The following is a 22,481-nucleotide window of genomic DNA, read 5'->3' as shown; positions in this document are numbered from 1 at the left end:
CACAGAGTGGCAGTAAACACAATGCTATATAGTGTGGCTTAGCGAGCAGTGTACTATTGTTCCCAGCAGACACAGAGTGGCAGTAAACACAATGCTATATAGTGTGGCTGAGCGAGGTACACGGAGTGGCAGTAAACACAATGCTATATAGTGTGGCTGAGCGAGCGGTGTACTACTGTTCCCAGCAGACACAGAGTGGCAGTAAACACAATGCTATATAGTGTGGCTGAGCGAGGTACACAGAGTGGCAGTAAACACAATGCTATATAGTGTGGCTGAGCGAGCAGTGTACTACTGTTCCCAGCAGACACAGAGTGGCAGTAAACACAATGCTATATAGTGTGGCTGAGCGAGGTACACAGAGTGGCAGTAAACACAATGCTATATAGTGATATAGTGTGGCTGAGCGAGCGATGTACTACTGTTCCCAGCAGACACAGAGTGGCAGTAAACACAATGCTATATAGTGTGGCTGAGCGAGGTACACAGAGTGGCAGTAAACACAATGCTATATAGTGTGGCTGAGCGAGCGGTGTACTACTGTTCCCAGCAGACACAGAGTGGCAGTAAACACAATGCTATATAGTGTGGCTGAGCGAGCAGTGTACTACTGTTCCCAGCAGACACAGAGTGGCAGTAAACACAATGCTATATAGTGTGGCTGAGCGAGGTACACAGAGTGGCAGTAAACACAATGCTATATAGTGTGGCTGAGCGAGCGGTGTACTACTGTTCCCAGCAGACACAGAGTGGCAGTAAACACAATGCTATATAGTGTGGCTGAGCGAGGTACACAGAGTGGCAGTAAACACAATGCTATATAGTGTGGCTGAGCGAGCGGTGTACTACTGTTCCCAGCAGACACAGAGTGGCAGTAAACACAATGCTATATAGTGTGGCTGAGCGAGGTACACAGAGTGGCAGTAAACACAATGCTATATAGTGTGGCGAAGCGAGCAGTGTACTACTGTTCCCAGCAGACACAGAGTGGCAGTAAACACAATGCTATATAGTGTGGCTGAGCGAGGTACACAGAGTGGCAGTAAACACAATGCTATATAGTGTGGCTGAGCGAGCAGTGTACTACTGTTCCCAGCAGACACAGAGTGGCAATAAACACAATGCTATATAGTGTGGCTGAGCGAGGTACACAGAGTGGCAGTAAACACAATGCTATATAGTGTGGCTGAGCGAGCAGTGTACTACTGTTCCCAGCAGACACAGAGTGGCAGTAAACACAATGCTATATAGTGTGGCTGAGCGAGGTACACAGAGTGGCAGTAAACACAATGCTATATAGTGTGGCTGAGCGAGCGGTGTACTACTGTTCCCAGCAGACACAGAGTGGCAGTAAACACAATGCTATATAGTGTGGCTGAGCGAGGTACACAGAGTGGCAGTAAACACAATGCTATATAGTGTGGCTGAGCGAGCGGTGTACTACTGTTCCCAGCAGACACAGAGTGGCAGTAAACACAATGCTATATAGTGTGGCTGAGCGAGGTACACAGAGTGGCAGTAAACACAATGCTATATAGTGTGGCTGAGCGAGCAGTGTACTACTGTTCCCAGCAGACACAGAGTGGCAGTAAACACAATGCTATATAGTGTGGCTGAGCGAGGTACACACAGTGGCAGTAAACACAATGCTATATAGTGTGGCTGAGCGAGCAGTGTACTACTGTTCCCAGCAGACACAGAGTGGCAGTAAACACAATGCTTTATAGTGTGGCTGAGCGAGGTACACAGAGTGGCAGTAAACACAATGCTATATAGTGTGGCTGAGCGAGCAGTGTACTACTGTTCCCAGCAGACACAGAGTGGCAGTAAACACAATGCTATATAGTGTGGCTGAGCGAGGTACACAGAGTGGCAGTAAACACAATGCTATATAGTGTGGCTTAGCGAGCAGTGTACTACTGTTCCCAGCAGACACAGAGTGGCAGTAAACACAATGCTATATAGTGTGGCTGAGCGAGGTACACGGAGTGGCAGTAAACACAATGCTATATAGTGTGGCTGAGCGAGCGGTGTACTACTGTTCCCAGCAGACACAGAGTGGCAGTAAACACAATGCTATATAGTGTGGCTAAGCGAGGTACACAGAGTGGCAGTAAACACAATGCTATATAGTGTGGCTGAGCGAGCAGTGTACTACTGTTCCCAGCAGACACAGAGTGGCAGTAAACACAATGCTATATAGTGTGGCTGAGCGAGGTACACAGAGTGGCAGTAAACACAATGCTATATAGTGTGGCTGAGCGAGCGGTGTACTACTGTTCCCAGCAGCGACACACAATGACTGGGGGGACCCTGGCTAGCGTGGCTGGAGCACGAACTACCCTGCCTGCCTACCCAAAGCTAAACCCACAGACAAATGGCGGAGATATGACGTGGTTCGAGTATTTATTTGCCCGAACCACGTGACAGTTCGGCCAATCAGAGCGCGTTCGGGTCCGAACCACGTGACCCGTTCGGCCAATCACAGCGCTAGCCGAACGTTCGGGGAACGTTCGGCCATGCGCTCTTAGTTCGGCCATGTGGCCGAACGGTTTGGCCGAACACCATCAGGTGTTCGGCCGAACTCGAACATCACCCGAACAGGGTGATGTTCTGCAGAACCCGAACAGTGGCGAACACTGTTCACCCAACACTAGTCTCTTATCAGAGACCACAGTCTTTCTGCAAAAAAAAAAAAAGTTTCCCATTCTCTTTCTAGTTCCTGGAAGCATGATCGTTCGCTTCCAGGACTTTGAGAGTGGCCATCTTGTGGCCAAATAGTAAACTGCACCCACATACATTTTTATTAAATAATTACATTATATTACATTTAAAATTAGCGGTTTACCTCCCACACCAAAAATTACCCAAAAACATTTAATAAAAAAAAAAAATAATAATAAAAAAAACAAAAACATAAATAGTTACCTAAGGGTCTGAACTTTTTAAATATGCATGTCAAGAGAGTACATTATTATATTTTTTTACATTATAAGCTTGTAAATAGCGATGGACACAAATGAAAAAAATGCTCCTTTATTTCTAAATAAAATATCAGCGCCATAAATTGTGACAGGGACATCATATAAACGGTGTAATAACCGGGACAAATGGGCAAATAAAATACATGAGTTTTAATTACGGTAGCATGTATTAATTTAAAACTATAATGGCCAAAAACTGAGAAATAATGCATTTTTTCCATTTCTTTCTTAATCTTCCTGTTAAAACGGATTTAGAAAAAATGATTCTTAGCAAAATGTACCACCCAAAGAAAGCCTAATTAGTGGCGGAAAAAAACAAGATATAGATCAATTAATTGTGATAAGTTATTGGCGAATGAATGGGAGGTGAAAGTTGCTCGGATGCATACGGTGAACAACACTGTAGGCTTAAGTGGTTAAAATACTCTTACACAATGGCCTCAATTCACTAAGCTTATTTCCTGTCTTTAATAACTCTTCTAGAGTTGTTACCATGGTGATAAGGCATGTAGTATTCAGGAAACATTTTACCTCAGGCAAGCCTAAAGTTAACTCTTCTGTCTTTAAGTTAACTCTCCAATCCTTAAAATAACTCCAGAGTTAAAGACAGGCGTGTGAAAATAACTACAGAGGAGGTAAATTAACTACAGAGGAGGTAAAATAACTACAGAGGAGGTAAAATAACTACAGAGGAGGTAAAATAACTACAGAGGAGGTAACTTAAGGAATGAAGAGATAAGATTACTCTCTCACTGTGTGGAGGTAAGTTTTCTCTTGCCTTATTATCTCCAGCATGATCTTAGTGAATTGAGGCCAATGGCCTTACCTTACCTCCACACATGAGAGAGTTATCTTACCTCTTCATTCCTTAAGTTACCTCTCCTGTAGTTAATTTACCTCCTCTGTAGTTAATTTACTCCTCTGTAGTTAATTTACCTCCTCTGTAGTTATTTTCACACGCAGTTAATTAACAGCCTGTCTTTAACTCTGGAGTTATTTTAAGGATTGGAGAGTTAATTTAAAGACAGAAGAGTTAACTTTAGGCTTGCCTGAGGTAAAATGTTTCCTGAATACTACATGCCTTATCACCATGGTAACAACTCTAGAAGAGTTATTAAAGACAGGAGATAAGTTTAGTGAATTGAGGCCAATGTGTATTGTTTAATTGCTGTATATACAATGTTGTAGGGGGTTGAAGGGTGAAATTTGAACTGACCAATGTAACTATGCCACTGTTTAAAATCCTTGCCAAACTTTCCTGCAAAACTTTCACATCAACCTTGGCTGGACTTTCCATATAAACAGATTTAATTACGAGCATGTAAGTCGCTTGTGCAGTTTTCTCCTCTAGATTTTTCAGCAGAGATGAAAAGCTTCATTTCACTGTTTCTTTGCTGTCATTCTTCTCACATAGTCAATTTGAAATGTGAGGTGTGGTGAAGCTACTACAAAAAATTCATAACATTATCATCCTTCTTTCATGTAAATCTCCAAACACATCCAACTTCAAGGGGATTTCTTTCATGTTATAAGGAGCTAAAATAAACGTTGAAAATGCATCGTTATCTGCTATTTCAAAAAATGTTAAGTATCCAGTTAGATGGTGACGGGTAGCTTCAGATTACAAATGACTTGCAAAAATGTTGTTAGGTAACATTGTGGTGAGTGATCTGTCCATGATTTTATCGACTTCCTTTGAGATATACAAGATATAAAAGTTGATTAACAGCCTTTTAAGGTGTACTGCTTTTCTGATAAAACTTCTTAAAGTGGATCCGAGATACTTATTGCATAATTGTGCCCTTACATATAGTTTTTTTTTCCTGTTTAAACACCCTAATTCCCCATAAGCTAAACAAGCCTCACCCACAGCTCCTACAGCGCCAAGACATTCTGCGTCCCATGTAGCAAGTGCTCATGGGAGCACAGTCTGGGGAGGAGGAGGCTTTTCCCAAAGGAGGAGGAGGCGTTACCAGCCAGAGATTTCAAAGGCAACGGGGCAGGGAGGGGAGGAGAGAGGAGTGGCGGTTTCACAGACTGAGGGGTGGAGATGCGGAGCAGCTTGCCTGTGTGTAATGATGACAAGCAGAACATGGCTGCTCTCATTGAATCACAGGAAGAAATAATCAAATACTGTTTAAAGGGACTCCGAGCTCTACTTAAAAAGTAAAATAGTACTCACCGGGGGCTTTCTTTAGTCCAGCGCTGGTCGGGAGGTCCCACGACATGGCTGACCGGCCGCAGCCCGGGCGGCACTCTGCTGAGTGTCGGGCTGTTCCTTCCGCGTATGACGCGGCTGACGTCACACGCCGGCCGCCTCGCATCATCACGGCGGCTGGCGTGGCAGTACGGCGCATGCGCGATTAAAGCGCGCATGCGCCGTACTGCCACGCCGGCCGCCGTGATGACGCGAGGTGGCCGGCGTGTGACGTCAGCCGCGTCATACGCGGAAGAAGGAGCCCAACACTCAGTAGAGTGTCGCCCGGGCTGCGGCCGGTCAGCCATTCCGGAGCGGGGCCTAGGAGAGGAGCCAGGACGCCGTGGTGGGACCTCCCGACCAGCGCTGGACTAAAGAAAGCCCCCGGTGAGTACTATTTTACTTTTTAAGTAGAGCTCGGAGTCCCTTTAAACTGTTTTCAGCTAGAATTGCTGTGTAAACTATCTAAGCTGTAGATAAGATATATAGACAAGTTACTTTTTATAGTTAGTTTTTCATCTCGGATCCAACTGGCCATACATCAGGTACTTGGTGGCCGATCGACCACTCAATTACATGTTTATAATCTAATTGTTGGGTAATCAGTGACGCCAAAAGCATGCCTGATTGATGATGTGATTCATTTTGGGCCGAAATTGGTCGCATGTATCGACTGAACATGCTGCAAGATGTCAGGCTGATGAGCTCGATCAGGTGTGCGGCAGTAATGATGTGCGATACAAAACCAGATAGTTACCCAAGAAGATGAAAGCCTCTAGATCCTCCTGAGCCTTCCAGTATCCTCCTTCAGACCACCGCCCTCCGCAATCCTCTTCATGCACAAACAGGGCCGTGCTGCAGCCACACGAGCATTGAGCCACTCATGGAAGAGTGGCCCGGCTTACTGCATAGGAGCCAGTGGCGGACATACGGCCGTGCAGGCCGTGCCGCCGCACGAGGGCCCCTGAAGTTCTGTTTTCTTCAGGGGCCCATTAAGTTTTTTTTTTTTTTATATATATATTTTTTTATTATTTTTTTCCCCCGGGGGGCCCCGACTCCTATCCTCCCTCCCTCCCTCACCTCGGGGGGCCCCCCTCCCGGTATGCACGGCGAGCGGCAAATCCGGGTCTCCAGGCAGACGCTAGAGGGCTCAGCCGGCAGCCGCTTGGTCTCCAATATGTCGACAGAGTTGGCGACATATTGGAGACCAAGCGGCTGGGCCTGTGGCGTCTGCCTGGAACCCTGAAGACTTCCTGCATTTGCCGCTCGCTCTCCCACCACGCATATCAGGAGGGGGGCCCTCCGAGGTGAGGAAGGGAGGGAGGGAGGATGGGAGTCGGGCCCCCCACCCGGATACTCAAAGGGCTACCTGCCTACCCACCCGGCTTCCTTCCTACCTACCCACCCGGCTACCTAACCACCCACCAGGCTTCCTACCTACCTAACCACCCGGCTACCTAACCACCCACCTGGCTTCCTACCTACCTACCCACCCGGCTACCTACCCACCCACCCGGCTACCTAACCACCTACCCACCCGGCTACCTACCCACCCACCAGGCTTCCTACCTACCCACCCGGCTACCTACCCACCCACCAGGCTTCCTACCTACCTACCTACCCACCCGGCTACCTAACCACCCACCAGGCTTCCTACCTACCTACCCACCCGGCTACCTACCTAACCACCCACCTGGCTACCTACCTACCCACCCGGCTACCTACCTACCCACCCGGCTACCTACCTACCCACCCACCCACCCGGCTACCTACCTACCTACCCACCCGGCTACCTACCTACCTACCCACCCGGCTACCTAACCACCTACCCACCCGGCTACCTACCCACCCACCAGGCCTTCTACCTACCTACCCACCCGGCTACCTACCTAACCACCCACCTGGCTACCTACCTACCCACCCGGCTACCTACCTAACCACCCACCCGGCTACCTACCCACCCACCAGGCTACCTACCCACCCGGCTACCTACCTACCCACCCGCCTACCTAACCACCCACCAGGCTTCCTACCTACCCACCCGGCTACCTACCCACCCACCAGGCCAGGCTTCCTACCTACCTACCCACCCGGCTACCTACCTACCCACCCACCCGGCTACCTACCGGCTACTTACCAACCCACCCACCAGGCTACCTACCCACCCACCAGGCTACCTACCTACCCACCCACCCACCAAGCTACATACCTACCGGGCTAGTTACCAACCCACCCACCAGGCTACCTACCCACCCACCCACTCACCCACCCACCAGGCTACCTATCCACCCAACCACCCATGGGAGCTGCGCGCCGGATGGAGGCTGGGACAGGAGGTCTGCTGCTGCAGGTGAGTAAATGTTTTTGTTTTTTTATTTATATTAGCAGGTGTATGTTCTGGGCAGGTCTGCCACATGATTGCATGTATTTTCTGCGCAAATCTGCCGACATGATTGCATGTATTTTCTGGGCATATCTGCTGACATGATTGCACGTATTTTCTGGGCATATCTGCCGACTTGATTGCACGTATTTTCTGGGCATATCTGCCGACTTCATTGCACGTATTTTCTGGGCATATCTGCCGACATGATTGCACGTATTTTCTGGGCATATCTGCCGACTTCATTGCACGTATTTTCTGGGCATATCTGCCGACTTGATTGCACGTATTTTCTGGGCATATCTGCCGAAATGATTGCACGTATTTCCTGGGCATATCTGCCGAAATGATTGCACGTATTTTCTGGGCATATCTGCCGACATGATTGCACGTATTTTCTGGGCATATCTGCCGACATGATGTGTATTTTCTTGAGAAAACCTGCACAATTATGTGAATTTTCTGGGGAAAGGGTCACCAAAACTTGGACCCACTGTCTTTGCGTTGCACTTTTCAAGGGAACCTGAGGTGAGAATAATCTTGAGGCTGCCATATTTCTCTCCTTTTAAGCAATACCAGTTGCCTGGCTGCCGTGCTGGTCCTCTGCCTCTTATTCTTTCAACCATAGACCCTGAACAAGCATGCAGCAGGTCAGGGGTTTCTGACAATATTGTCAGAACTGAGAAGATTAGCTGCATGCTTGTTGCTGGTGTAATTCAGTTTATTACTGCAGCCAAATAGATCAGCAGGGCCGCTAGGCAACTAGTATTGTTTAAAAGGAAATAAACCCTAACCCCGGGTTCGCTTTAAGTTAGTTAGCTCCGCCCTCATCCAGTCATTGCCACGCCCATTTTAGGTTCTATCCACACCTATTTTTTGCCACGCCCATATTTTGCCGCAGGTCGTAGGGGGTCCACAATTACAATTTTGCACAGGGGCCCACTGCTGGCTGTGTCCGCCACTGATAGGAGCAGTTGTACTCACGCATAGGCCTTGATGCATCAAATTGCCGTCGCATGCACGTGTTACTACCGAGAGATATGTTTGTAGCTTGACTGCAGAACTCTATTAGCGTGACCACTACTATGGTAACACATGCGTTACCATAGTAGTGGGCACACTAATAGAGTACCATGAGAAGTCTGCGTGTTACCAACCTAGCGGCCATGCTAACGGAGTACCCACGTCGCACTTCTAGCGTATCTCACGGTAGTTATGTGACGGGAATATTAATGTAATTTAATGCATCAAGGCCTATGTGCTGTATTCACAACTACTTGCTGTACTGCTACTTGCTGTATATAGAGTGTTACTGATACAGCAACATGCCCTCTTACATATGGGGTAAAGGCGGTGCCAGCGCTGCCATAAAGGCAAAGGGGGAAATTGCCCCAGGGGCCCCAACAGCTGATGGCCCCCCTGCACCGGCAGAACACCAGGTGGTCACCCCCCCAGACTGTTCCCGTGGACACTGCAAAATGAGGCTGACTGCATGGCATTGCAGCGCAGCATAAGGGAATGCACAGGCCACACAAGTCCGCACTACAGCCCCCACAATCCCTTGCATCACCTACTGCTCATACCAGGTGACCACACTTTGGCTAGGAGCCAAATCGGGAGCTCCAATGACAAACTTTGGTGGGGGCCCAGGTTACCATTGTCCTGGGGCCCCCATGCAGCTTAGATCTGACCTGGGTAAAGGAGTATGAGGGATGTCATCATTTGAGTGTGCCTGGGACCCAAACCCCCAGGATTCATGATTGCACTGTGATCATTTCATTATGACCAGCAGATGGTGGCTTTGTTTGGCTCAGTGTCTTTAGCTTGCTGGATCAGTGGAAATTTGCATTGTTAGGGTTAGAAATGTTATCGCTAATCAATAAAAGAAAAGCAATGCCACAGCCCCATCTTCTCATGTGAATCATAAATTCCATTCCACATCGAGTCTTTTCCAATGGACATTTTATGTGCAAGTCTGGAAATTGTGTGACTATTCATCACTGGTGGTTCTCTTTTGGAGCTGGAAGTATCCTCAGCCAAAAACGGAAAATCAGGAAAATAGTTCTACAGCCCATTCATAATAATAATGGTCAGAGGCAGATTGCTTGGGTGACAGCTGTGTTGTTGTAAAATTTGTTCATGAATAAAACATACTGACAATTCAGCTCCCAAGATTTCTCTGATAAATACACAGATGTGTTAACCACTTACTGAAAAAGCGATGGTATATCTACGCCCTGCGGGAGGACTGTTCCTGTTCCATTTTGTGCTCCTGCGCGCAATTTAGATAGATATGGCCAGGGGCCTAGCAATAGGGGTTGCAGAGGTAGAGACCGCATCGGGGCCCTTGGGCTAGAGGGGCCCTCCCTCAACTACAGTATTAGCTCTCTATTGATCCTGTGCTCATAATAATCTCTTCTATAGATACTTTGAATAGTGGTGATCATTAACAAACTGTTCCCCATCCCCTTCTTGCACCTCTGACACTGTAGTTGCCATTGGCAGATTTTGGCGCGCCGTATCAATTGTTATCTATAGAGTGCTTGGGGGGCCCCAATGTAAAACTTGCATTGGGGCCCACAACTACTTAGCTACGCTACTGGATATGGCTACCTATATTGGAGGGTTATGTATGTGGGGGGCTACCTCTGGCTACCTATACTAGGAAGCTACCTCTGGATACCTAATACTGAGGGCATCCAAATCCCCATTGCCACACATTGGCACTGCAGGGGGATTCAGATCAGCAGTTCAGCCAGCGCCAGTGGAAATATGGCCTTAGAGTACTGCCCCACTGCTGGTGGGCACAGGAGCAATTTATGCTACCTGGTCAATTGGACCAATCAGAGTTGGTAAAAAAAAGTCAATAAAATATTTATGTAAATTAATGGAAGTCTTTTAGGACCTTTAGGACCTCCATGTTTATCAGTTGCTTTGACTGTTGTCTAGCACATGTCCTGTTGATTGTAAACACTTCTCCCTCTCTTGATTTCAAGCTCTTCACTTTCACTTGATTGCAGCCTTTCTTCAGGAACGTCTGTCCCCTCAGGTTCTTCCAGACAACTTTCCTCCTTCCAGTGGTTTTTCCTCTATTATAAACTCAGCTGGATATTGCAATGGGATGGCACGATCAAGTCAATAAACAGAGCGCCCAGTGGCAGGAAGTTAGTCAAAATAACTTGATCTCCTCCAGTGGCTCTTCAAGTAAGTTGACAAGGTTGCAGTTAAAGTGGACCCAAACCAAACATTTTTTTTAATTACAAATATTTAGTTGCACCCAGTGCTGGGCCGAAATTACGCATTAGCGTAATTATGCATCGTAATTCACTACAAATGCACCGTAAGCGTTACGTGTAAGGTTACGGTATTACGCGTAATTAATTACGCGTAGACCGTAGGTTACATTATTACGCGTAACAAATTACGCGTAAGACAGTAAACTCCCATTGAAATTACACAGTCTGCCGTAATCGCGTAATATTACGCTCTCGTATAATATAAAAAAGCCGCCGACTTTAAGGGTTAATAGCAAAGCCCCCTTAAGTGCTAAGAGCCTCAAATTTGGAGAATATATTAAGGAGATCAGAAGGAATAAGAGGGCGGAGTGGACGGCGGGAGCCGGCGGGGACTTAGAGTGTATGCGGCGGCCGGCGGGTGAGCGGCGAGTGACGTCGGGTGCGGTGGAGTTACAAAGTAACAAAGTTGTTACATTGTAACAACTTTGTTACATTGTAACTGATTAGTATATTTCCGAGGATATTGCGTGGGAACTGGCTTTTAAAGGGACAGGTAAGTATTAAGGGTTAATTAAGAATATTAAAGGACTTTTTTCGTGGTTATGTTTTTTGTTCAATTAAAATACTTTTTCTATGTGTTTGTGTGTTTATTTACTTTTAACTCTTAAAGGAAATGGGTTAGGGGTACAAGTACCTCTATACTCATTTCTCCTGGGAGGGGGGGGTGGGCATCTGGGGGACCCCTTTTTAAAGGGGACTCCCAGATGCCACCATGAACCCCCCCCAGGAAATCGCGGCCTCCACCTCCACCGCCCATCGGAGGTGGAGAAGAGCCCCTTGTCCTTGGATTGGACAAGGGCTCGGAGGGGGAGGGGAAAGCTTGGCTGCCCCTCCCCTTCCGAGACCCCCCAATCCATGGACCATGCGGGCTGGTATAGTCAGGGTGCGGAGCCCCACGCGGCCGGTGCTCCGCATTCTGGCTATCCCAGTCTGCATGGGGGACAAGGGGTTAAAGAGGTCTGGGAGGGGGGACCCCACGTCGTTTCTTTTTTAATATTTCCCACACTCAGAACGAAGTAAGTAAAACTCTTCCCACTTGGGGGAATCTATGAAAATAAAACACTATTGTTACCTGTGCAAAAAAAAACTGACATTTTCCGCATTTAAAAGACATTTTTGCCCTTGAAACTTAAAAATCGATTTTCTCAAAAACTATAAGGTCTTTTTGAAAAAAAAATTTTTCCTCTTATTCCCACTGATCCCCTTAATATACCTTGTGAATTTGGTGTTCCTAAATTTTAAGCAGGCTTTGCTATTAACCGTTAAAGTCAGCGGGTTTTTAAATGTATATATTTTTCCTTTAAAACTTTAACATCGATTTTCTCAAAAACTATAAGGTCTTTTTGAAAAAAAAATTTTTCCTCTTATTCCTTCTGATCTCCTTAATATATTCTCCAAATTTGAGGCTCTAAGCAATTAAGGGGGCTTTGCTATTAACCCTTAAAGTCGGCGGGTACCTAACATTGATCCATGCGTCAACTTTTCCGCTTGGCAGCATGACCTTACGCATTAATTGCTAGTAGGATTTTACGCGTAAGCCAATAACGTAACAACCTGAATTACGGTATTCGTACGCGTAATTGCGTAAGGGCTATGCGTAATTACAGACATGTACCGAAATTGAAGGTCTACGCCGTAAGCGTAATTCCATAATAGCGTAAAATTACGCGTAATGATCCGTAAGCGTTGCTTTTTCCATTATGCCCAGCACTGGTTGCACCACTCTGACACTTACAAAGATAAATAAACAATCCTTTATACCTATGATCATTTCAGTGCATGCTTTTCACCCTTCTCTTTTCATAACTAGGGTTATACTGGGGGCAGCCATTAGCAATTCCTCCATTGCCAGACACCATCTACTCCAGCATTTTGCCGGATTCTGTCCCGGCAATTTGAAAGGAAGGGAGGGGTGCCACCAATAAATGTAAAATATTTTATATTTGTCATTATGCAGCTAAAAAAAGGATGCTATTTATTATTATTATAATTTAGAAAATAGATTTTATTTCTGATATCTTGTATTTTTAATTTGGGTCCACTTTAACAAAATTGGAACCAGAATGCAATCATTATATAGAGAAGAGCTTGCAACAGTACTGCACCCAGACTGCAATCAAAGAGCCTGACGAAAATGGGGGTCATGGAAAGGAACTCTGAACACATCTTATAGAAAACAAAATAATACAATGTCCTGTGCTTTCTATTGACTCTAATGACTCTAATGTTTACATATTACAGAATAGCTCAAGAAGGGATGCTTATCTCATCAATTCAATTCTGGGGTGTTTGAAAAGGAACCTTAAACCCTTGCTTCTATTACTGGGCCACGAGGTTAGCTTGAAGAGCTCCTTTGCCCACCAGCAGTGGAGACAGTGCTCTACAAGGAATGCAAAGACTATACCAACACTACTTTTTTTTGGCTATGCCCCCACTGCTCTTATAGCAGGACTGGCATAGCAGGGCGGATGTGAGGGCCACTTATTTTGTTCTTGGCTTTCCACAATGCTGAACATATTCAGCACCATGGAGAGCTTGTTAAGTTAATTTGTAAATTGGCAGCATGGTTTTGCCTTAAAGCGGATTGAAACCCAGCATTTCTTCTTTGCTCTAAAAAATTATTTACAGCATATTATATACAACCAGCATTTTTTTTTACTAGAACAGCATTCAAAGGATTACAAACAGGACGTAAAAGTTCAGTGCAGAGAAATTTGGACGCATCTGAAGTGTAGATAATGTTATCTTGTGTTTACTTAATTGTATCAAGTGAGTAATGTGACACATTCTCTGACTGTGCAGACTCTCCTGAACACAGACAGAAACTCAAAGCATTTCTGCTTTCAATATATAATGAATAAAACCAGTTATGAATAAAATGCAAAGTCAGCTCTCAAAGCAAAAAACTGTACTTTTGGGAACGTGTAATTTCTAAATGAATAATACTTATGCACAAATGCAAATATGATAACCGTATGGCATATAAAAAGTAGGAAAACATGTTTTTATTGAATATTATGACAGGGTTTTATACCGCTTCAATAGGGAATGTTGGTTTTGGAAGGATTTGGAACTCACATTAAGCTCAGGGATGAGCAGAAACTACGCCAGTGCGAGTTTACGCATCGTATTTCGCATCTACGCATCGTAGTTCATAGACGAAGTTTCAAAACTACACTTCCGCATTTACGCGTAGCGAAGTACCGCTGTGTGTAGTTTACGCCTGCTATGCGTAGTTAACATGTGTATTGCGAAGTATACTACGATGCGGTTCTCGCGTATATTTTTCCGCGTACGGATTAAATTTACACTTGCGCATGCCTAGAAATAGTATTGTTGGTTGTATGCATACAAAAGTATGCATTGGAAAGGGGAATGTACGCATGGAATAGGTCAAATTAAAGGGGAATTAATGCGGAAATTTTTCTGCATAAGTGCATAAGCGTCTGCATACAATACACTTTGCACTACGCGTAATTGCGTATTTTAATACGTAGTCTACGAAATGCGTACGTAGCGAATATTTGATTTCTGAGCCGTAGTTTGGCGAAGCGTAATTGCGTAAAACTACGCGTAGTTACAGTGTAGCGAAGTTGGCTGACTACGACCATCCCTGATAAAGCTAAACCTTTAATAAATACAGTTAAAAAGAGACAGGAGTTGCCAATTGCTACATTCTCTGAAAACTGGGGAGGTTTGCGAGTCTCTGAATTAAATATTGGACAGGTGCTAAGCCTATTCCTGACTCTCCTCTCTCAGTTCAAAAATAATTACTACTAATTACATACTGTAAGAACACAGTTCCCTACATGTTTAAGATCCAAAACATGCTTCTTCAGGGGTGAAAGTGAACTACTAGTGCTCAATACATAGTGCTAGTAAGCCACCATAGGCCACTCCTCCATTCAAGAAAATGCACAGATGCTGCCCACTGTACACGGAATGTAGCAGCATGATAATGGCCAACATGCCATGAGGAAGAGGAGATGCAAGGGAGTGGGATCTGATAAATATAGTCACACAGCTCTGGAAGGTGAGAAGGAGGAGGAGGGGCCTACCACAGGCCCTTCCCCCAATTCAAGACACATACACAGATGTCGTCTACTACGTGCAGAAAAAAGGGCACATGCTCAGCTTTCTTTTTCCCTTGCAAGTATCTCCCAAGTCACTTAGCATACTTCTTCCCAAAATATTGGGTATCTCCAAAGAGAGGTTGGGGAAGGAACACTGTCAGCATGTGTTGGTATACTTGGAATGGAGGTCTCTTTTGCATTTGGTTTTCAGCTCCTGCTATATTTGTGCTGGAGAAGTAATAGCGCAGTGTGATGTGCCCTTAAATTTGCTGAGAAGACTTTCCTGCAGATGTTGCTTGGTCTGAACACTTTTTCTCCCCATGCAGCATACAAATGCTGTCTAAGCAAGATTATACAGTAGTGTAATTTTCTAATCTGAAAACATGTAGTACAGAACATACAGAAGTACAGAACCAACACAGTCATGGGCGTAACAATAGACCCTGCAAGGGATGTAGCCGCAAGGGGGCCTTAAAGCCGCAGGGGGCCTCATGGGGGGAAACATTTCTTTTCCCTGTTCTGAGAGACTGAAAGCTAAGGGCTGTTCACATTGGGGCGATTCTTCGGCGATCAGCAAAGCACTGCTACAATGTATCCCTATGGATACCTTTACACTGCAGCAGTTGTGATTTAGATTAATCGCAAACGTGCGGCATGCATCGTTTTGGAGGCGATTGTGCTGTGATTCTCATTCTATTCACAAAGCGCTCAAGAATAGCAGGACTTTTTGTTAAAATTGTGATTGTGAGCTGAACGCGATTGCGGGCTAGTGGCGCTCCGAGTGCCAAGTGTGAACTAGCCCTAAGGGCACGGAGAGAAGAAAAGCTTTCTGGTCTCTGCACAATTGTTCTAATAACTGCATCTGCTCAGCCACTGATAATGAATCATAAAAAGTTTTCCAGACAAAGATTTGTAGACAGTTCCTATTCAGTATGGCATGTATGGCAGACAAGACAAGACAAATAACATTTATATTGCGCTTTTCTCCTTGAGGACTCAAAGCGCCAGAGCAGAGCAGCAGCCACTAGGGCGCGCTCTATTGGCAGTAGCAGTGTAAGGGAGACTTGCCAAAGGTCTCCTACTGAATTAGTGCTGGCTTACTGAACAGGCAGAGCCGAGATTCGAACCCTGGTCTCCTGCAGAGCCCTTAACCATTACACCGTCAGCCAACTGCCAGGGGGTATGGGGGCCCCATCCAAGGTTTTGCAGGGAGGCCCAGTGATTTCTAGTTACGCCCCTGAATACAGTGTAAAAAATATGCTGCATCATAATATGTAAATATTTTCTCTCACTTCTTTCCACTAATGGATCAGACAGGCAGACATCAGAATGCTATGACTGTGCCACCTGCAGTGAGAATGAAGAAATTGCTGGTTTGCAGTCCTAGGGTCAGAAGCAATCTTGCCTAAATGAGTAATCTAGTGCTAGTTCGATGCCAGATGAACCTGAAGACAGGCACGGTCTAGCTGCGGCTTGTAATTAATCTTCAGAATGTCAGCAAAGCCCTTGAATCCCAAGTTCAAGATAAAAATAGCTTGGCTATTCAGAAGAAAATAGTTTGTAGGGTCGAAGTTCATGATAAAAAGAATGCAGCAGCTAGAGAAAGAATCATGCAAAGATGCTGTCCAAACTGAGAGGGGGACATGTGCTGTTCTGATATTCACGTTGTCAGTCACTTGGCGCATGTGGCAGAGACTGTCACACAGCCCTCCAGGAGCAAACTAATCAAAGCTGAATATCTCTGAAATATTAGCTCTGTCTCTACAATTCTAGTTCTGATAGATAAAAGTACAGCTAAGAACAAACGTAAACTCTGGGGCTAAGGGCCAGCTTTGTTAAAAGTTTGTTGAGAAACATAAATAAACTTTATTGCAGAGCCTTACCTGCCTCTAGCATGAAGTGCAATGGACAATGCCTGCTCTCTAATGAAAATGATTAAAGCTCTAATCCCGCACCTCATTTATTTGAACATACATGAGCCTAAATTTGCATTATTTAGTAATGCACAAAGTTTTGTACATCTGTATTTCCAGCAATAAACGTATTGAAAGTACCTAGCTGACTGCATCCAGTAGTTCTTTATTGCTGGTAAAGCAGAAGTTGCTTCTCCAGCACAGAACAGATCACCTGACTCAGTCCACCCCTCTCCATTTGCTCTTTGTGATTAACTCTTCGAAATCAGCACAACTACAGTTCAACAGTTCATTTCTTAGTGTGTAATAAAGCATTTCCCCCTTTCCATTTCCCACACTGTGGGGAATAGAGCAAAATTCAGACATTGAATAGAGGAAGATAAGCACCAGGATATGCACCAGGGACTTTTTTTCTTTGCAAGACTTACTTTTACCAATATGTATGCTTGTTTAAGAACAAGATGTAAAGGTGCAGGATCTGGAGCTTTAAGGCTAGTTACACACCAGGACGTTGTGTTTAGGGGACGTTATAGGGCACATAACGTGCCCCTAACGCAAGGCCTGGTGCTCTCTGATGTGGACGTCAGAGTGAGCCGCGTTGTGCAGCTTACTCTGGCATCCGTGATGCCGTGATGCGTACTCTTGGACGCATGCGGCATCATGTGGTCCCTCCCGGCCAATCGCCGCACAGAGCAGCTGCTCCAGGAAGTAAACACTGCACGTCACTGAGTGCAGTGAATATTAATTAGCCATGTGCCCGGCCGCTCTCCCCTCCTCCCCAACATGACTGCGCATGTGCAAACAGTCTAACTTGGCTTAGCCGAGTAGAACGCACAGCATGCATCACTTTGCTGCGTTACAATGTAACGCAACGTGGGCAGTGTGAACAGCCCACTTGAGTTACATTGCTGTGCGTTGGGGGAGCGTTACAGGCTGCACTAACGTGCGCCTGTAACGTCCCTGTGTGCAAGAAGCCTAAAGGGAACCTAAACTGAGAAGGATGTGGATTTTTCCTTTTAAAATAATACCAGTTGCCTGACTTTCCTACTGATCTTGTGTCTCTAATACTTTCAGTCACAGCCCCTCAACAAGCATGCAAATCAGGTGCTCTGACTAATGTCAGACTGGATTAGTTGCATGCTTGTTTCAGGTGTGTGATTCAGCCACTACTGCAGCCAAACAGATCAGCAGGACTGCCAGGCAACTGGTATTGTTTAAAAGGAAACTTCCATATCCCTCTCAGTTTAGGTTTCCTTTAACTAGTGGTACAAAAACTAGATTCAACTATAAGAGCTATTAACTGGTAACTCATTGCCATGTGTAAGGCTAGGTCCAGGCTACGTCCAACATGTATGGCCACAGCAAATCCGATGTATGATCGATCCACTGTGTCTGCCCAAATACGTGTGCATGAAAAAAGGGCGCCAGGAAAAAAGTGCCCGGCTGGATAACGAAATGGCACCGGTGGATAAGGAAATCTATAACGAAATGGGTTAACAATAAATACCATTTTAAAACAAAACAGAGTTGATAGCGAAAATATATTAACGTTAAAAATTGTTACGTAATTCAACAATACAGCTTAACCCAACACTACTCTCACATAGAACGCTCCCCTGGTGGTGTCTAAAACTAACCACTCCCCTGGTGGTGCCTAACCCTAACCCCCCACGGTAGTGCCTAACCCTAACCATCCCCCCAGTGGTGCCTAACCCTAACCACCCCCCTGGTGTAAGGGGGCTTTGCTATTAACCGCTAAAGTCGGTGGGTTTTTAACCGACTCGTGATTTCGGCTGGAATCCGAATCACGAGTCGGATTTCGAATGTGATCACAAGTGCAAATCGGCTCGTGATCATGAGGTAGTCGTGATCACGAGCTTGTGATGAGCCACCCTGCTAGCAGCTATTTTTGGTGCCCAAATTTTCCTGGACTCTTCTTGCATGGACAAGCAAGGAAGCCCTGATATGAGAGGGGACGGTCTGTGGGTGGATTTTGTCATATTTTTGTCATGTTTTCTGTAGTTCATAGTACCCCCTGACATGCATATGCAGTGTACAGTACAGAAAAGTCATGCAAGACAGGACAAATAGACAGAACACCCTCCATTCTCCAGAAACATAACTGAGCTAATCCTTTACAAACATTCAGAGACTGATACTGTGACTGCTCACTGCTGTGGGAGAAGATCATATCCAGGATAGATTAGTCACTTGTTCTGTCCTCTGACCTTGAGCTTGTAGAGCAGCGCATCGTGGTCCTGAAGCAACTTTTTGGCTTCTGCTTCATTTGCTCCAATCTCCAGCAAATTTGGTTTGGCTTCTGCTAATTGCAACTGGACCAGTTCTCCGCTCTAAAAAACAACAAATGTGAGACATTATTTTGTTACATAGCCATTATCTGAGAAAAAGCGTGTAGCACTTTTTTGTATGGATGCCCATTTGTAGGGGCTCGATGATGAAAACTGTAACATTTTAAATATGTGCCAACATGTACATTTAAGGTATACCTTTGACTGATAGAACATGCGCTGTTAACTACTTTGTCCTATGTAGCTGTCACTTAAATCAGTATGATTAATTCAAAGACAGCTTCTTCTTTTTGTTTGACTTCAGGTCAGAGCCGGGTTATCCACAAAGCAATTCTAGGCAGCTGCCCGGAGCCTAGAGAAAGTATAGGGGCCCAGTGGATGCTGACCCCCACAAAATCTTACTAAAAAAGCCAGGTGACCATCAGCGTTGGGCAAAAAGTGCCATCTTGCCTATGGCCCCATTTCATCTAACTCCTTTTCTGCTTCAGGTACTCTTTCAATTTTGAGCATTCTTTTAATTCATCTTTTCACAGTGTAAATGTGGCAACATTATTGCAGTGATTTTTCTTCTTGTGTAAGCTAAACTCCTGGAGGGCAGAGTCAGGCAAGCGTAAATAAATCATACGAGCGAAAAAGCGTTTCATGACCGGATTAACACTGAGCACTAATAGCACTAGCTGAAGACTAGTAGGCAGTAATAAGGCTGTGCTTCTGGTACTCAGCATGTAGGATGTCACCACAGGTCAAAGTATGCTCTAGAGAATACTGATGTGTGATCATGTTTTAGACTGGCTACACTCCTTAGGGGTCTGTGCAAGCAATTTGGAAAAAAACAACAACAATAACAGAGGCGCTTAGCGTGATCATAAGACTACACTGTTGTATACTCCTCTTGTTATTGCCTGAGGAAGTAGAAATATACCTGGGAAACGTGTTGCTTTGTATTTTGGAGTACGTGAATAAATTTAATTTGTTTGAATATCGACAGTTTCATGTCTACTTCAGGGAGGTAAGTCCACCACTTCCTCCCGTTGAAATTTTAGCATATTTTATCCTGTTGGCACCTCTGTTCTCCTTCTGAAGTAAATTTACAGGTATTCTACAATACTTAAATTGTGTAAAGAAGGACCACAAAAATATTTGTATTAAATACTGATATTCTATTATAACTAAACCTAACCCTACTCTCACACAGAACCCTCCTCCCTGACGCCTAGCCCTAACCACATCCCCCCTCCCCCACACAGACTTCCTTCCTGATGCCTAACCCTAACCGACCCCCCCAAACACAGCTCCTACCTGATGTCTAACCTTAACACCCCCCACACCTAACCTTAAACCCCCCACGGCTTACCTTAAAGGAGAACTGTAGTGAGAGGGACATGGAGGCTGCCATATTTATTTCCATTTAAGCAATACCAGTTGCCTGGTAGCCCTGCTGGTCTATTTGGCTGAAGAAGTGTCTGAATCACACACACACAAGCATGCAGCTAATCTTGTCATATCTGTCTAATTTGTCAGAAACACCTAATCTCCTGCATGCTTGTTCAGGGCCTATGGCTGAAAGTATTAGATTCAGAGGATTAGCTGAATAGCCAGGCAACGGGTATTGCTTAAAAGGAAATAAATATGGCAGCCTCCATATACCTCTCACTACAGTTCTCCTTTAACCACCCCCCGCCAATCACCGCAAAGAAAAACAACTTAACTTTTAAGGTGCCACCAAAGGTGCCCATTGAAATAGCGGCATTCAGGCATAATTTGGGCACCCATGGGAGCCAGCGCCTGCTATTTATTGTGGGCTGTGGGCCCCCAAATATCCCCTCAATATCGCTATTTCAAAGGACACCCATGGTGGCACCCATACTTCCTGTTACCATTGTAATGTACTTGTTATTCAACTAAAAGTAACATTGCTGTGGCATGCGATGTGATATAGCCAAGAAAGTAACCAACAATGTGCACCTTCATTGACTAGTATTGTGCACTAATAGCAATGCACCGCATGTTCTGCATAGTAACAATGGAATCTGCTTCATTGCAGCACAACTGATCAAGTGTGAACTGTTAATAGATTTTAAACTGCACCTAGTAATAGTGCGCTAGTCAGTATTCATTGAGACGCAATGCAATGTGTTAGTATGAAAGTATCCTAATGGATCAAAATTCTCTCAGATAGGGCAATGTATAAAGAGTGGAATATGGGGGTTTACGCCTTTATTATTATTATTATTATTATTATTATTATTTTAAATGGAGTTATACTTTTGGCATCCGTTTTTTTTTGGATCAGAGACTGGATATGGATCTTTCCTTTTAATCATCAAGAAGGATAGGCTATTATAATGCTAGTTAGTGAACACATGGTAAAGTATTGGTCCATAGATGATTCAGTCAGAGACAACACATAGATGGCATCTCACCACATTCCTGACCCCTGTACTCTTCCACAATGCCTGTGCATGGAGCGCTTCAATTGGCCATCTCCGCATGTCTAGCTAATGCACTACAACAAATAAAAAACATTTGTAAAGTGCTGTTCTCCAGTAGGACAGAAAGCGTACAAGCTTGTCTCAGATCAGAACATAGTGATGTGTACAGAGGAAAAGTTATGTGATCATAAATGCCAGACTAAACAGGTGGCTTTTCAGTTTTGATTCAAACGTGGCCAGGGCTGGAGCTGTCTTGATTAAGTTTAGCAAGGTATTCCACGGGGTAGGGGCAGCATGATGGAAAACTCTGGCTCCAAAGGTTTTTAGTTGGATTCTGGGGGTGGCCAAGTTATTGGATCCTTTTGATCTAAAATTGTGGGTGGTGTGACACAGTTGCAACAAATCCTTCAGGCCTAGGTTGTGTAGAATGTTTGAATGTGAGCATGCTAAAGGATTCAATGAATGGGGTGTCGGGACACTCTGGAAAGAAGAGACAAAACAAAAATCGGAAGCCCAAATGGTGTAGTATGTCAGTAACACTAAGAGCAATATAATGATAAAAGGACTACTCACAAAGGTGGGTCACTGGGGGCAACCGACCACAGGAAGCAGGTGGAGATAATGAACCCGTCTCCACTTGGGGTGTCCCAGACTGGTGGCAGTCGCTTCTTTTTTAAAAGACAACAGCAGCTTCAATCATGGCCTGTTTTTGAACCCCGGCCACAGCAGATGTTTGGGGGGGGGGGGGGGTGACTAAGCACAATGAGGGTAAAGAAGTGCCCAGGAGTTTAAAAAACTGAGTTAAAAACAACAGTAAAAATGATAAATGAGGTGGCTTACCTCAATAATGACATTCTCATAGGAAAAAGGAGAATTTTATTTTTCCACAGGCTA

At 45.0% G+C, this 22,481-nt stretch overlaps 1 protein-coding gene across 1 annotated transcript in view; it reads right to left on the bottom strand.

Moving 5' to 3' along the window:
• CCDC141 (coiled-coil domain containing 141) overlaps nt 1–22,481 on the bottom strand; it is a 268,731-nt gene that overhangs the window by 212,544 nt on the left and 33,706 nt on the right. The window contains exon 2 of the mRNA XM_068247372.1: nt 19,075–19,197. Within this exon, the coding sequence (XP_068103473.1) occupies nt 19,075–19,197 (123 nt within the window). The remainder of the gene's footprint in view (nt 1–19,074; nt 19,198–22,481) is intronic.

This window comes from Hyperolius riggenbachi, chromosome 7 (genome assembly GCF_040937935.1).
Source record: "Hyperolius riggenbachi isolate aHypRig1 chromosome 7, aHypRig1.pri, whole genome shotgun sequence".
In the NCBI taxonomy this organism is placed as follows: domain Eukaryota; kingdom Metazoa; phylum Chordata; class Amphibia; order Anura; family Hyperoliidae; genus Hyperolius; species Hyperolius riggenbachi.
This window is presented reverse-complemented; position numbering and strand designations above follow the sequence as displayed.